Here is a 14,072-nt window from a genome sequence, read left to right on the forward strand (position 1 = left end):
AGAACCCCTCCCTCTCTCCGGAAGAAAGCTTGGTCATGCGTCAAAAAACATGTGCTGCAGTTATTGTTATCTGAACTCTGTGTTAGCTGACAGTGAAGGTCTTCTTTGCTGAACACATCTTTATAAACATTATAATTAATCATTATTATAATACCCAAAGCACAATAATCAATTTCACGTAATCAAAATACCTTTATATCTGAACCAAGTGATCATGTATTAATGATTATTTAAAACAGTAATAAAATCATAAGTTTATTAATAATTATTTAATTATTATCATCTTTGCTTGAAGTGTCCTTCTGGGACGGAACAGCAGATGATGTTATGATCTTGGTTAGACATCGTGGCTCCTTGGGCTTTAATCTGTGGATTCAAAGTACTGTTTGACCCCAGCTTGACCCAGCTGGGCAAATGTGACCTTTTAACAGCTGTGGAACCAAACAAAAACAGAACCATTGGTTTTGAGCCACAATGTCTGATATCATTTATTTACATGATAATTTTTAAAATTCACGTATAAAAATGCCACTTTTAATGTATTTTATGTTGTCTTAGTATCAACAGATATATAACTGTACTTTTATGCTGATTATTTTATTACAGATGGAAAAGAGGGTCGTAGTAAGGTGTGGGACTACTTCACTAAAGATCCTTCTGGTGATTTATGTTTGTGCTATTATTTCCTGTCCAGTGTGAATAAGTTCACCAAGTTAAGTTAACTTCCACAGACTCAGAAAACAAAAAACTTGAATGTTAGATGTGACTGAGTTTGTGTGTTCTGTTGTTTTTTTTAGATCTGCTAAATAAATCTTATTTGCATAACTTGGAAACCCTAGTGAGTTATTGAGACAGTTCTTTGGTGTGTAATAGAGAAATAAGTTTGCATCAAAAAGTCAGAGAATGAAGGGTTTAATCTTAAGAACATTTTTATTTTTATTTCTTTTTTTGTGAGGGAGATGTATCGGCCATTATATCGGCTATCGGCCTTTGTTAAAAGTTTTATATCGGTATCGGCCCCAAAAAAAGCATATCGGTCGGGCCCTACTTTGGTTGTATGTGTGAGTGAGCATGAGGGAGGGAGTGTGTGACTGTGTTTGTGTATGACTGTATATGTCAGGTGGGGCCTTTGACTCCTCCCCTCTCCTGGGACTTATTTTGATGATATATATCTTCATCTCCCCTCCCCCTGCCACACCTGGTGTGGAGTACGGTGGCTTGGTCTGCCTGAATGTTCGTGGCTCTCGGGTCAGGGGGTTTAAGATTTTTGGCGTCTGCCTGATCTATCCCGGTGGCGACCTGGTGGGGTCTGGGTCCCTGGGCTCTGCTGGGTCCCCGGCGGGGGTGGTCGCCCCTGGGTCCCGGGTCGCTGGGTCCCAGTCCCGGGCTCGGCCGGCTTGGGGGTGGGAGGCTGCGGGCAGGCCTGAAGGCTTGCCGCTGATATCTCCCGGGACTCTGCTGGCTGCTGGTTGTGGCCCCACGCGGCAATCCTCTGTGCCTCCTGAGGGGGCAGGGGCCTTTCTGGTTGCAGTCTCCTTGGGGTTCCTGTATTCTGGGGCAGCGCCTGGATCTCTGGGACTTGGACCTCCCTCCGTCTCCTGCACATCTTTGGGGGGCAGATCTGAGCAAGTGTCCATTTATGACGAGTAGAGAGGGAAAACTCCTGTTCCGTGTCCCTTTGGTCCCCTTTCCCCTCCTGTTCTTCCTCCAGGTTCCCCTCGTGTGTCCCCTAGTCTCTGTGCCCCTTTTGGTCCCCAGCACCCTCCTGGTTTCCCTCATGTTTTCCCCCTAGCGTTTCTGTGTCCCTTTGGTTCTCCAGCCCCCTCCAAGTTTCCCCCCAGATGTCTCTGGTTTCAGGTTTATTAGTTTGCTTATCTTTAGTTTTCTGTACATTTATGTTATTTAATCAGTATCTTCCTTTTGTATAATGTGATTCTCTCCCCCTTGGTTAATTAGTCTCTCCTGGTCACTTTGGTTCACACTTCCCTCCTCTGCTTGGTTTTCCCTTCCCATTTAGTTAATTATCTCACCATTCTCTCCTCAGTTCTCTCTCCCACGCACCTGCTCATCTCCTAATCACCCAGCTCTGTGCATAAAACCCTGTCTCGTCTCTCAGTGTTTGTCGGTCCTTTGTCTATGTCAGCGTTGTTTTGCTCCCCCACCAGGTGACTAGTTATCTGCTCAGAAAGCAAGCTTTTGGTTTTGTCAGGGTTTAGATATTTGGCTTGGCTTCCTGCCCCTTTTGGATTTTATTTTTGTTCCCCATCCTAATAAAATGAATTTTTATTTTTACATCCGCTCCTGCCTCGTGTCGTTCTGCCTTGTGTCGTTCTGGGTGTTATGCATCTTGGGTCTTGACCCCCCTTGCTCTCAACGTGACAAAAACGTGTTGATTTTAAGGCGTAGTTTTCTCTCACATGTTCGATCCAAATGATCACAACAGGGTTCCACATTTGCATAAAGAGGTATAACTGTCTGCTCCTGTAGCGTGAAAGCATTTGAAACTTGAAAAATATACATTTATAATTGGTAATAAATTAGTGATTAATCGTGAGTTAACAAAAAAATTCATGCAACTGATCATGATTCAAATGTTTTGTCAATTGATGGTTGTGACTTTTATATTAATCCATTTTTCTTTTTTTCTCTTTTTGCCTGTCCAGAACTTCCACAAGATCAAGTCTGGGAAAAGGAGGAGGTTCTGTCTGACCAACAGCTCTCAAACCAGAGGACCACCTCCAGTTTGAACCAGAAGGAACCAGAACCTCCACTAATCAAAGAGGAACAGCAAGAACTCTGTGTCCATTTGCATGAAAGGCAGTTCATTCTGAAGCAGGAAAATGATACCTTCATGGTGACTTCTCCCTCCGAAGAAACAGACAAATGTGAACAACAACCAAACAGGAACAAACCCTTGAGTCAGAGTTCTACTGAAACTAAGAACCAAGATCATGATGGATACTGGAATAAAAACTCAGAACCAAACAGCAATGAAGAACTGACACAAAATAAAAGACATAAACAAACCACAAATCCTAGAGTCAGTATAGACAGTCAGAAACCAAAAAAACACAAGCGGGCTCACAGAGATGAGAAATCATTTTTGTGTAAACTTTGTTGGAAGTCTTTCAGTTACAATAGTGATTTAACTCGTCACTTAAGAACTCACACAGGTGAGAAACCATATAGATGTGAAACGTGTGGTAAATATTTTACTCACAGTGGTCACTTGACAAGACATATGAGAACTCACACAGGTGAGAAACCATTTAGATGCAAAGTTTGTGATAAATGTTTTAATCACAGTGGTCACTTGACAATACACATAAGAACTCACACAGGTGAGAAACCATTTAGATGCAAAATCTGTGGTAAATGTTTCTCCCAGAGAAGTGATTTGACTACTCACATGAGAACTCACACAGGTGAGAAGCCATATTCATGTAAAACTTGTGGTAAATGTTTCTCTGTCAGAGGTAGCCTAAATAGTCACATGAAAACGCAACACAGGTGAGAAGACTTTACAATGATTGATCTGTAGAGCGAGATTCAGCCAAACCTTTTTGTCTCGTGAAAATTCACACTTGATTGCTTATTTATAACATGCATTTGTTAAATGTTTTTCCTCACAAAAGCCAAGCCAAAGCAAGGCTGCAGTTGTGTCCTTGGGAAAGACACTTCACCTGCCTTGTAGGGCTGCAGCTATCGAATATTTTTGTAATCGAGTACTCTTATCGAATCTTTTTTTCGATTAATCGAGTACTCTATCGAATCTTTTTTTCGATTAATCGAGTACTCTATCGAATCTTTTTTTCGATTAATCGAGTACTCTAATAAATTACCCTTTTGTGTTTGTAAACCATTATATAAAATAGCATGTTATAAAATATGAAAGACCTCTCAAAATGAGCAATTGCCAGTTATTCTTCAAGTTTTATTCAAAATTAAGTTTGCAAAACTTCAGCACTTCAACTTTACTTCACAGTAAACAAATGCGTGTGCAAAAAATAAGTAAACAACCTGAGCCGATTTTCCCCTCGTGCGAGAATCTGCTAGCCTGCAAGCCAGACAGAAACTAGGAGGATAACTGTTGAAGTAGCGCTGCGAGCGGCTGCGGCCCAAGCAGAACCAGAACCACTCACGGCGCAAACAGCTCGCCGGCTGTTTCCCTATTAACACACGTCCGTTTTAATTTCTACACTTTTTTTCTCACGCAATAACAAGGATTGTCGAGAAAGCATGTTTGCTGTGGTTTTGGCAAATTATACTGATCACAAAACATTTATTTACTTTTTCGTTTTCCTCCGCCACTCTCATAAATACCCGTGTCGTCCTGCAGCAATCCCGAGGGACAACACATATCAATAACACAATAAAAAGTCCGACATATTGTGTAAAAACTGCTATTTTTTTAGCACATTTTAAGTCCGACGTGTTGCTACCAGACGTACGGTGAGCTGAAACTGAGTGCTACAAACGAAAAAGTCGCACAGTGTCCGCAGAATATATAGAAATACAGGCTAAAATGCATTATCTTGTAGAGGCTCCGAGTCCGCTTGCAGAAGTGACATTTACAGGTGCTGCAGCATGGAGGATGTGGTGGTGTGGTCGGCTAAATCCATTTTACAGTATTTACACTGGACTACGTTTTCCACCTTACGACGTGAAAAATGGTCCCACACCTTTGACATTTTCTGTCTTTCTCGCACTCCACCGGGGTTCAAGTTGTCCGCCATGGCTTAAGAGAAAGTTAAGTTACATTCGCTACTCACAGTCCAGTGGGCATGTGCGTCACTTATTTCGGTCCGGGTGAAACATGACCCCTTGCGTTTGCAAAGCCATGAATTAATTAAATATGAATTAAACGAATCCTCGAGGCAGAGAATTTGACTCGAGGATTTTTTGTACTCGAATTATTCGAGGTACTCGAGGAATTGTTTCAGCCCTACTGTCTTGCCTGCTAATGGTGGTTGGAGGGGCGTGTGGCGCAAGTGTTTGGCAGGCCTTGCATATGTTAAGGCTTCCCTGTGCAGCTGTGACTACATCGTAGCTCATCGCCACCAGCATATGAAGGTGTGTGTGTGAATGACCTGAGCTTCACTGGTCACATCAAAGCTTTCACTAGATTAGTGTATTGTCTTGATGAAATGGCAAGACAAGGACCTAGAGAAACTCATTCATGCATTAATTTCCAGGATGTTGGACTATTGCAGAGGTCTTTTGGCTGGTCTTCCCTATAAAGTTGTGAAGCAAATGCTGCTTATTCGGGCCCTGTCCACACGTAGCCAGATATCTCCCAAAACAAAGATATTTTTCTACGATTTAGCCTGTCATCCACACAAAAAAGGATACTTACCCTACAAAAACCAATCTTTTTAAAAACTCCAGCCAAATTGAAGATTTGCGTTTTGTCTGTTTTAGGCGTTTCTGTGTGGAGAGAAATAACTGGAGATTTATGTTTCACGTCACTGTCTGATGCTGACGGCCCATGTGTGACCTGTGTTTACAAAACAACAATGGATGCTCTTGAAGCTGTGCTCGCGTTATCAATCATCCAAGCGCTTGTTTTTAGCAATACTACCTCCTTATTGGTCCACACAAATGAGTTAGACACCATGGGTGTTTCTTGATTGGCGTATTGGGGCTGCATCTGTAGTGATGCGGGCGTTGTACCGGTCTGTCGTGGTGAAGAGAGCTGAGCCAGAAGGCGAAGCTCTCGATTTACCGGTCAATCTACGCTCCTACCCTCACCTATGGTCATGAACTTTGGGTAGTGACCGAAAGAACGAGATTGCGGATACAAGCAGCTGAAATTATTTTTCTCCGCAGAGTGGCTGGGCTCTCCCTTAGAGATAGGGTGAGAAGCTCAGTCATCCGGGAGGGGCTCGGAGTAGATTCGCTGCTCCTCCACATCAAGAGGCGCCAGTTGAGATGGCTCCTGGACGCCTCCCTGGTGAGGTTTTTCAGGCACGTCCAACCGGGAGGAGGCCTAAAGGGAGACCCAGGACACGTTGGAGGGACCATGTCTCACCTGGCCAGGGAACACCTTGGCATTCCCCCGGAAGAGCTGGCCCAAGTGACAGGGGAAAGGGAAGTCTGGGCCTCTCGACTTAGGCTACTGCCCCCGCGACCCGACTCTGGATAAGCAGATGAAAATGGATGGGTGTTTCTCAATGTCAAGGCGCCTGGCTTTGCGAGGCGATGTCTTGCGAGGCCAGGTTCCTTGCTTACGAGGACACTGTCCTTCGTTGGTCAAAGAAAACTGATAAATGGAACAGACTTGCATCACATGACCGTAGCCTTCATGGCGGTCACATAACGCCACGCGACATGGGAGATAATGTTATACTTTATACGTATTAGTTTCAAAATAAATGTATAAAGAGCCTTTTACAGTGGGGCAAAAAAGTATTTAGTCAGCCACCGATTGTGCAAGTTCTCCCACTTAAAATGATGACAGAGGTCAGAAATTTACATCATAGGTACACTTCAACTGTGAGAGACAGAATGTGAAAAAAAACATGAATTCACATGGCAGGATTTTTAAAGAATTTATTTGTAAATCAGGGTGGAACCGCAGAACCGTCTATTTGCATTCTACAACCTGTACCCGAGCAGATCTTGTACCGACACCGTTATTTCTAGATGCGTCTACCGGCACATTTTTTTTTCAACCCAGTCATGCTATGTGCTAGTCTGCTTCTGTCGGCACAACAGACACACAGAGCCAGTTTAAGGCAGTGTGTTGGTTTGTTTCGCTGGGGTGCTCGGTAGAGCTGAGGAAAATAATCTAACAATCGATGCATTAAGATGCAGACATAAATGATTATGAATCTCAAGAAGCACACCACACTCGATTTATAGTGGCTAGCTGCTAGCATTAGCCACTTGCTTGCTCCGTCTCTTAGCGGTCATTAAAGCTGCATTCCTTAATTTGAAAAACAAATCAGCTTAAAACATTTTTTTCATGCCTCAACGTGCTAACATAGTATAGCTATGAATAAAATTGAGATTTAAAAAACCTAGAAAAATTAAAATAGTTCTCTTGCATTTGTTTAAAAAAATGTCACAGTTCCTAGTGACCTAAATTTTTGTGCACAGACTCATCGTGCATTCCAGTTGTTCTTGGAACTTGGAATTTCTGAGCAGGAAATGAAATAATAGGCTTATTTATTTATTTATTTATTAGCTTAATTATTTAACAAAGTGCAAGTATACATCAAGGGAACAAGAAGTATACATACAGATTTAACAGAACATTCAGCCAGCGGGATTAATTATACAGATATGTGTAAACATCTACAAGTCTCAATTGTTTTGAGAGCCTTTTTGTGTTGACATAATAGGCTTGAGTTGCATTCCAGCTTCCAACTAGGAAAAAATGGATGCCACCAGTGTTGTTGTGACTCTTTCATGGTATGAATAAAACAGTGATGACTGATCTGTAAGTGTAAATTTACTCCTAACACATGTTGTGCAGAATGTGTGCGCATTTATGTCCACAGGAGTCCTCATTTGCGTCAAGTTGCTGCACGTGAGCACATATGTCTGCAGCTTTATCCATCCTATTCTTAATCCTCCTGTGTCACTTTTATCTGTACTATAACACTTTCGTTCACTTTTCTGTACTCTTTTGCAATTTATTGCAATTTTGTAAATGTTCTATTTTCCAAATAAAAAAACAGCAAAAAAAAAAAAAACAATGTTTCTGTTTTAACCTTCAAAATAAGGCTAACTACCAATTCAAAAATAAAAATACAAAAAAGTAGCTGCTATTTACCAAATGACCAGATTTTGGGTGGTTCTTTCCTCCCGTGGGAAGTTTGCTGAATTTACAGCCCTTTACCTACAATTTTCTCCGTGCGTCTGGTTCAATGACGTCACTTTCGTGAAGCGCATTTGTAGTCCTGGACTTATTTTCACTCAACATGGCCTTTCCCCGTTTGAAAATAAGCGAGTTCTTGGTATCAAAATGTGTTTTTTTTTTTTTTATTCCCGGACATCATAGGTGAAATCCATGGCACAAAACAAGCGGAATTAGAAAATAGCGTTTTTTAGCCCCAATAACTTGCATTCATATTTTACAAATCATCAGCGATTCCCAATCTGGGTTTATCAGGGGTCGCTCCATACATAACAACATTAGGTTGGTCCTATATTTGTTAGATTACAGGGACACAATTGAGGATGATGACTTTGTTCTTTTCTGGATTTCTGCAAAGCCTTTGACCGAGTCAACCATTCCTTCATGTTAGACACGTTACACCATTTTGGCTTTGGAACAAAGTTGTGTGAAATTGTTCAAACCGTATACAGGGATATTAATAGTACTGTACTGTTGCCATCTGGAACCTGCAAACGTTTCAACATTGAAAGAGGCATCCGACAGGGGTGTCCAACCTCCCCTCTTCTTTTTATCATGGTCGTGGAAATTCTCAGCATTATGATTAAGAATAGTCAGATAGAGAAATTAGATGTTTTTGGTAATTCGTTAGCTATAATTCAGCTGGCAGACGATACTACTCTCCTCCTTAAAAATAAGAAGCAGATCCCAATTGCTTTACAAGTAGTTAATTGTTTTTCAGAAGCCTCTGACCTTTATTTAAACATAGATAAATGTGAATTAATGGCCATTCATGATCATCCTCAAACAACTCTGTATGGCATACCTGTGTAACGGAATAGAGTGATGTAACTATCTAGAGTTGTATTTTAATACACTGTATATTTGGGGATTACAATCTCAAAAAACTTAGAAACGAGAGTAAAATGTAATTTTGAGAGCTTAATTAAAAAGAGTAAAAGTATTTTAAACATATGGCTACAAAGAGATCTCTCAATTTTTGGTAGATTACTTCTATCCAAGATGGAAGGATTGTCAAGAATTATCTATACGGCTTATTTTCTAAGAATTCCTCAAAATATTATTAAAGAAATTAACCAAAACAATTTTAACTTCATATGAAGAAACAGAAATCATTATATAAGAAGGAATGACATCATCAAATCAATAGAGGAAGGGGGTCTCAATGCAATCGATTTCGATATAATGAATTGTGTCAAATTGCCACCCAGGGCATGGAGACCCCAGCCCATCCTGCCAGGGCCCAAAGCAGCAACATTACAGAGCCTCACGGAGTGTGAGGGCACCAACCCATCCCCACCCCAGCAGAATATCTATGCCCATCCCTGCATTTGCAAAACTTCCAGAATATATAAGACATAGGACATCCAGGTAAGGTTGGGTCCTCCCACTCCTGGACCTCTCCCTCCCCTGTGATGGGACAGCAGAGGAGCCAAGGTCTACCCGAGGCCCCTGAACCCAGGCCAGGCACTGCCGCATGCTCCTGCCTTCTTCCCGGCTGCATGCATGTCAGGACCCGACCCCCAAGGCCCCGCCCAGATCCCCACACGGGGCCAGCCACCCCAACACCTCGAGCCCCCAGGCCCCCACGCAGGGGCAATGCAGCTGCCAGGCAGTGACCCATGGCTGCCGCCAAGATCTCCAAGGGGCCCCACTCACAACCGCCAGTAGTCCACCCCCCGAGGCAACCCAAGCACCTCCAGAGGGGGGCAAAGGCCCCCCAGTCCCAGACATCCCCAGTGAACCCACCCCCAGGGAACATCCGGATACTCCAAACTCAGACCCTCCACACCCCCACCCACATCATCCCGCAGGATAACATCAATGCCCCCCCCCCCCCCCCCCCCCCCCCCATCATCGCTATGTGATGGAACTGATCAAAGGAGCCCAGAGAGATTGATTTGAAGTGGAAGCAGAGGCTAAATCAAGTGTAATATGATCTAACAAAAGATTTCTATACTGGTTAATGCAGAGAGTTTCTCTATTTTTCCAATTCAAGAGGATTTTCTTAGCGATTAGGGATGAGCCGGATACTCGTTTCAGACGAGTATCCAGTACGGATAAAGCATTTTTGACAAATACGAGCATGAAACGAGTAAACCTCGTAAATATCTGCAATCGTTCTGAAGGAAAATCCTCATTGGGTAACTGACTGTCTTCACGCTCTGTGATTGGCCAGTCACATAGAGCGCCCGCCTCTCCCTACACACAACATTCTCTAGCCGGCTGGGAGCGCAGTCCGTCCGGCTCATCCACGCATACACACAGACAGTAACGGATCTCGCTGTGATTACTTCACTGTTGCTTGCGTTTCTTCAGTTTTCCCTAGGTTTTCTTCAGCTCGCCTCTTTTTCGGTTGATATTTAAAGTTACTTTTTTTGTAACTTACATGGTGCATTTGACAAGACAGAGCTGACGTACTGTGTCAGTCACTAACTCCGCTCCGGTCGTTTATAAAAAAAAAAAAAAAAGTCCATCTTTCTCCCTCTCACCCTCTCTGTCTCTCTCAGACACACACACCTTAATCAACATTGTTTTGTTTAACTTTGTGTGGGGCAAAATGCCAAGAACGTTAAGAAAAAAATCAGCTTATTCAAATAAAAAAAAAAATATATATATATATATATATATATATATATATATATATATATATATATATATATATATATAAAGTTGTGTCTGGATCTAGCATTTCATATTTCCTAGTTCCTACTGCATGAGTTCAGATGTATTAATCCATGCACTTAAATATTAATGTCCTGATTTTATCGAAACACATGTTCTGTAATAGTTTCTTTACTATTGTGATCAAAAATATTTAATCTCAATTCTGAGGCTGCTCTGTAAATAGTTTTCAAATAAACAATACACATAGCAACTTCTGATCATTCCATATCAATTTCAGACTTAAAATAATATATTGATGTAAACCACACCCACTTCCGGTTAAACAACTCCCATTTCTGGGTTATGCCACGCCCATTCTGAGTACAGATACAGATACAGATAATTTAGTTGGTTGAACAGATACAGATAGTGGTGTACTCGCTCATCCCTATTAGCGATGCATATGGCAGTCAGAACCACGTGAACCAAAGATGTTTCAATTGGGACATCGTCCAGGTTTCCCAGTAAACAAAGAGAGGGGGAAGTTGGGATGTGACATTTCAGAGACTTTGACAGGTCTTAACTAGGGCCCGACCGATATATCGGCCGGCCGATATTATCGGCCGATATAGGGGTCATTAACTCTATCGGCTATCGGCCAAAAAGACGGCCGATATAGCGCTACCTATCCAGCATATGGCGCCAGCTTTATGAACTCATGTTGTGGGCTCCACTCCTCGGGGGTGGAGCCACCGTCACAGCACACATGCAGCGGAGTCAAGCAGAGACGACGGTGATGAGGAAGTAGGAGGTAAGTCTTCAGTTTTAAGCATATTTGTTGTGTCAGTGGTAAGTTGAACGGTAAAATAAGCAATGGCAAAAGTATGTTTCCCCTCAACTTGCTTCCTAAGTTTATTGTGTGCCTCGTGGCCTCGTATTGAAAAGTTAACCTGAAAAAATAAAATAAAACTGCCGCAGCATTACGCTCTATGCAGACCTCACGCGGCTTCCCCTTTAGTCATGCAGGGCAGTAAGTAAGTAACATTGGCCTTTTTCTGGTAGACATTCTGGAATATTCTCAGACAATTTCCTCCGCTCTTCTTCAGCAGTCTTTTCAAACTCACGCGGTTCACCCGCGGCTTGCGAAAAAAATAGTGCAGACGCCGAAACTCGCTGCACGGTGCGGGCGGAGCGTGCAGCGCTTCGGCGGCCCATGTGGCCTATAGAATAGGATAACAAGGGCGACGAATGAAGGAGTCCCCGTTTCGCGGCGCTTCGGCGGCACACGACCGTTCTCGCTGCTGAGGACGGGCGAGGGGGGGTTGGCAACAAAGCAATGAAACGCTGTGTAGGGAGTCCCCCCTCCTCTACCTAGCTGGGAGAGGAGTAGGGGCGGTAATACGAGAAAATAAACATCCCTCTCTGCAATAGAATACATCTATTGTATTTTTCAGCCTTATATTTTACATAAGGCTTATACATTGCCACATACTAGTCATTTAACGTATCTTATTTTTATTTTCCTAATACTGTCGGCTTTGGGAAGGATCAAAACACAAAAGTGTAAAACTCAAAAGTATTTTAATGCCAAAAATCATAGGATGCTGAAACCAGCAGAGTATGACTGAAACGGAACCGTATGCCCTGAGGAGTGAGAGATGACAGAGGACTAGTTATGAGGAGGAGCTATGAGTGGGAGCAGAGGACAGCAGGGGAACACAGGAGGAACTATAAATGAAAATAATTTTAAAGAAGAAATAATCCTAAAAGGGAAAGAAGAATAACTAGAAAAAAACCTGACAACAAACGGAAGACGAATACTAAATGAGAAAACCATAACAGCTGGGGAACCAAACAAAAACAGAGCCATTGGTTTTGAGCCACAATGTCTGATATCATTTATTTACATGATAATTTTTAAACTTTTAAGTATAAAAATGCCACATTTAATGTATTTTACTTTGTCTTAGTATCAACAGATATATAACTGTACTTTTATGCTGATTATTTTATTACAGATGGAAAAAGAGGGTCGTAGTAAGGTGTGGGCCTACTTCACTAAAGATCCATCCAGTGATGTCATCTGCAGCATCTGCTCATCTTCAGTAGTAGTTTGTGTGTTCTGTTGTTTCTGAGATCGCAAAATAAATCTTATTTGCATTACTTGGAAACCCTAGTGAGTTATTGAGACAGTTCTTTGGTGTGTAATATAGAAATAAGTTTGCATCAAAAAGGCAGAGAATGAAGGGTTTAATCTTAAGAACATTTGTATTTATTTTTTTGTGAGGGAGATTTATCGGCCATTATATCGGCTATCGGCCTTTGTTAACAGTTTTATATCGGTATCGGTATCGGCCCCCCCCCCAAAAAAAGCATATCGGTCGGGCCCTAGTCTTAACATACTCTACCCCAGAATTCCTGGACAGGTGGACAGTACAACAGTGCATGAATTTAATTGTCAGGAATGTTGTTTGTGCAGTGTGTACAGGTGTCGGACAACACAAACCCCATCTTGAACATCCGATGACCTGTATAGTGTACTCTGTGTAGAATTTTGTACTGAATTAATTGTAAATTGGAGTGTCTGATCATTTTAAAAGTTTTTAAACAAGTTTGGGACCAGAAGTTCTGGTCAAAGCTGACTGATAGATCCACCTCCCATTTTTCAATAGGGATTGCTATTCTATCGTCTATTTTCGACAGTGTCTTATATACTTTAGACAGTAGTTTGGGGGGTTTGAGATTATAGAAGTCTAATACCCTTGGTGGTGTTTGTAATTCTATTTTATTGAGCTTAAATTTTTGTTTGACTACAGATTTAGTTTGGTGATATTCTAAAAAGCTATTCTTATCCATTCCAAATTGGGAGACTATTCTATTAAATGGGATGAAGTCCAATCCTTCATATATGTGTTCCAGGTATAGGATTCCTTTATTTTTCCAGTCCGGAAGGTTCATCATTTTATTATTTAGCAAAATATCAGGATTATTCCAGATAGGTGTGCGTCTGCATGGTACTAGTGAAGACTCTGTCATTTTAAAATACTCCCACCATGCTGTCAGAGAGGTGCTGATACTAATACTTTTGAAGCTTTCTTGTTTTCTTATGCTTGAGCTAATAAATGGTAAGTCTGAAAGCTCTATCGTATTGCAAAGTGTCTGTCCTATGTCTAACCAAGACTCATCTAGTGGGTTATCTTGCAACCATCTTGGTATATATTGCAGCCTGTTGGCTAAAAAATAATAATGAAAGTTGGGTAGATCCAGTCCTCCTCTGTCTTTGGTCTTCTGAAGCGTTTTTAAGCTAATTCGTGGAGGTTGATCCTGCCAAGGAATTTGGTAATTGAGGAGTCCAGAGATTTAAACCAGTCAGCTGGTGGTTTGTTTGGGATCATTGAAAATTAGTAATTTATTCTGGGTAAGACCATCATTTTAATTGTAGCAACTCTCCCCATGAGTGATATCGGTAAGGATTTCCATCTTGCAAGATCATCTTCCACTTTCTTTAAAAGTGGGATGTAGTTTAGTTTGGTTAGATCTGCTAACTTGGGAGAGACATTAATTCCCAGGTATGTGATATTCCCTGACTCCAATTGTGTAT

General features: G+C 41.8%; 1 protein-coding gene across 1 annotated transcript in view; it reads left to right on the forward strand.

Moving 5' to 3' along the window:
* LOC107373187 (uncharacterized) overlaps positions 1–14,072 on the forward strand; it is a 56,211-nt gene that overhangs the window by 23,798 nt on the left and 18,341 nt on the right. The window contains exons 10-17 of the mRNA XM_070542348.1: positions 607–660; positions 1,121–1,365; positions 1,562–1,646; positions 1,712–1,857; positions 2,144–2,165; positions 2,664–3,513; positions 5,034–5,073; positions 7,481–7,534. Coding sequence (XP_070398449.1) covers positions 607–660; positions 1,121–1,365; positions 1,562–1,646; positions 1,712–1,857; positions 2,144–2,165; positions 2,664–3,513; positions 5,034–5,073; positions 7,481–7,534 — 1,496 coding nt within the window. The remainder of the gene's footprint in view (positions 1–606; positions 661–1,120; positions 1,366–1,561; positions 1,647–1,711; positions 1,858–2,143; positions 2,166–2,663; positions 3,514–5,033; positions 5,074–7,480; positions 7,535–14,072) is intronic.

The sequence above is a fragment of the Nothobranchius furzeri genome, chromosome 2 (genome assembly GCF_043380555.1).
Source record: "Nothobranchius furzeri strain GRZ-AD chromosome 2, NfurGRZ-RIMD1, whole genome shotgun sequence".
In the NCBI taxonomy this organism is placed as follows: domain Eukaryota; kingdom Metazoa; phylum Chordata; class Actinopteri; order Cyprinodontiformes; family Nothobranchiidae; genus Nothobranchius; species Nothobranchius furzeri.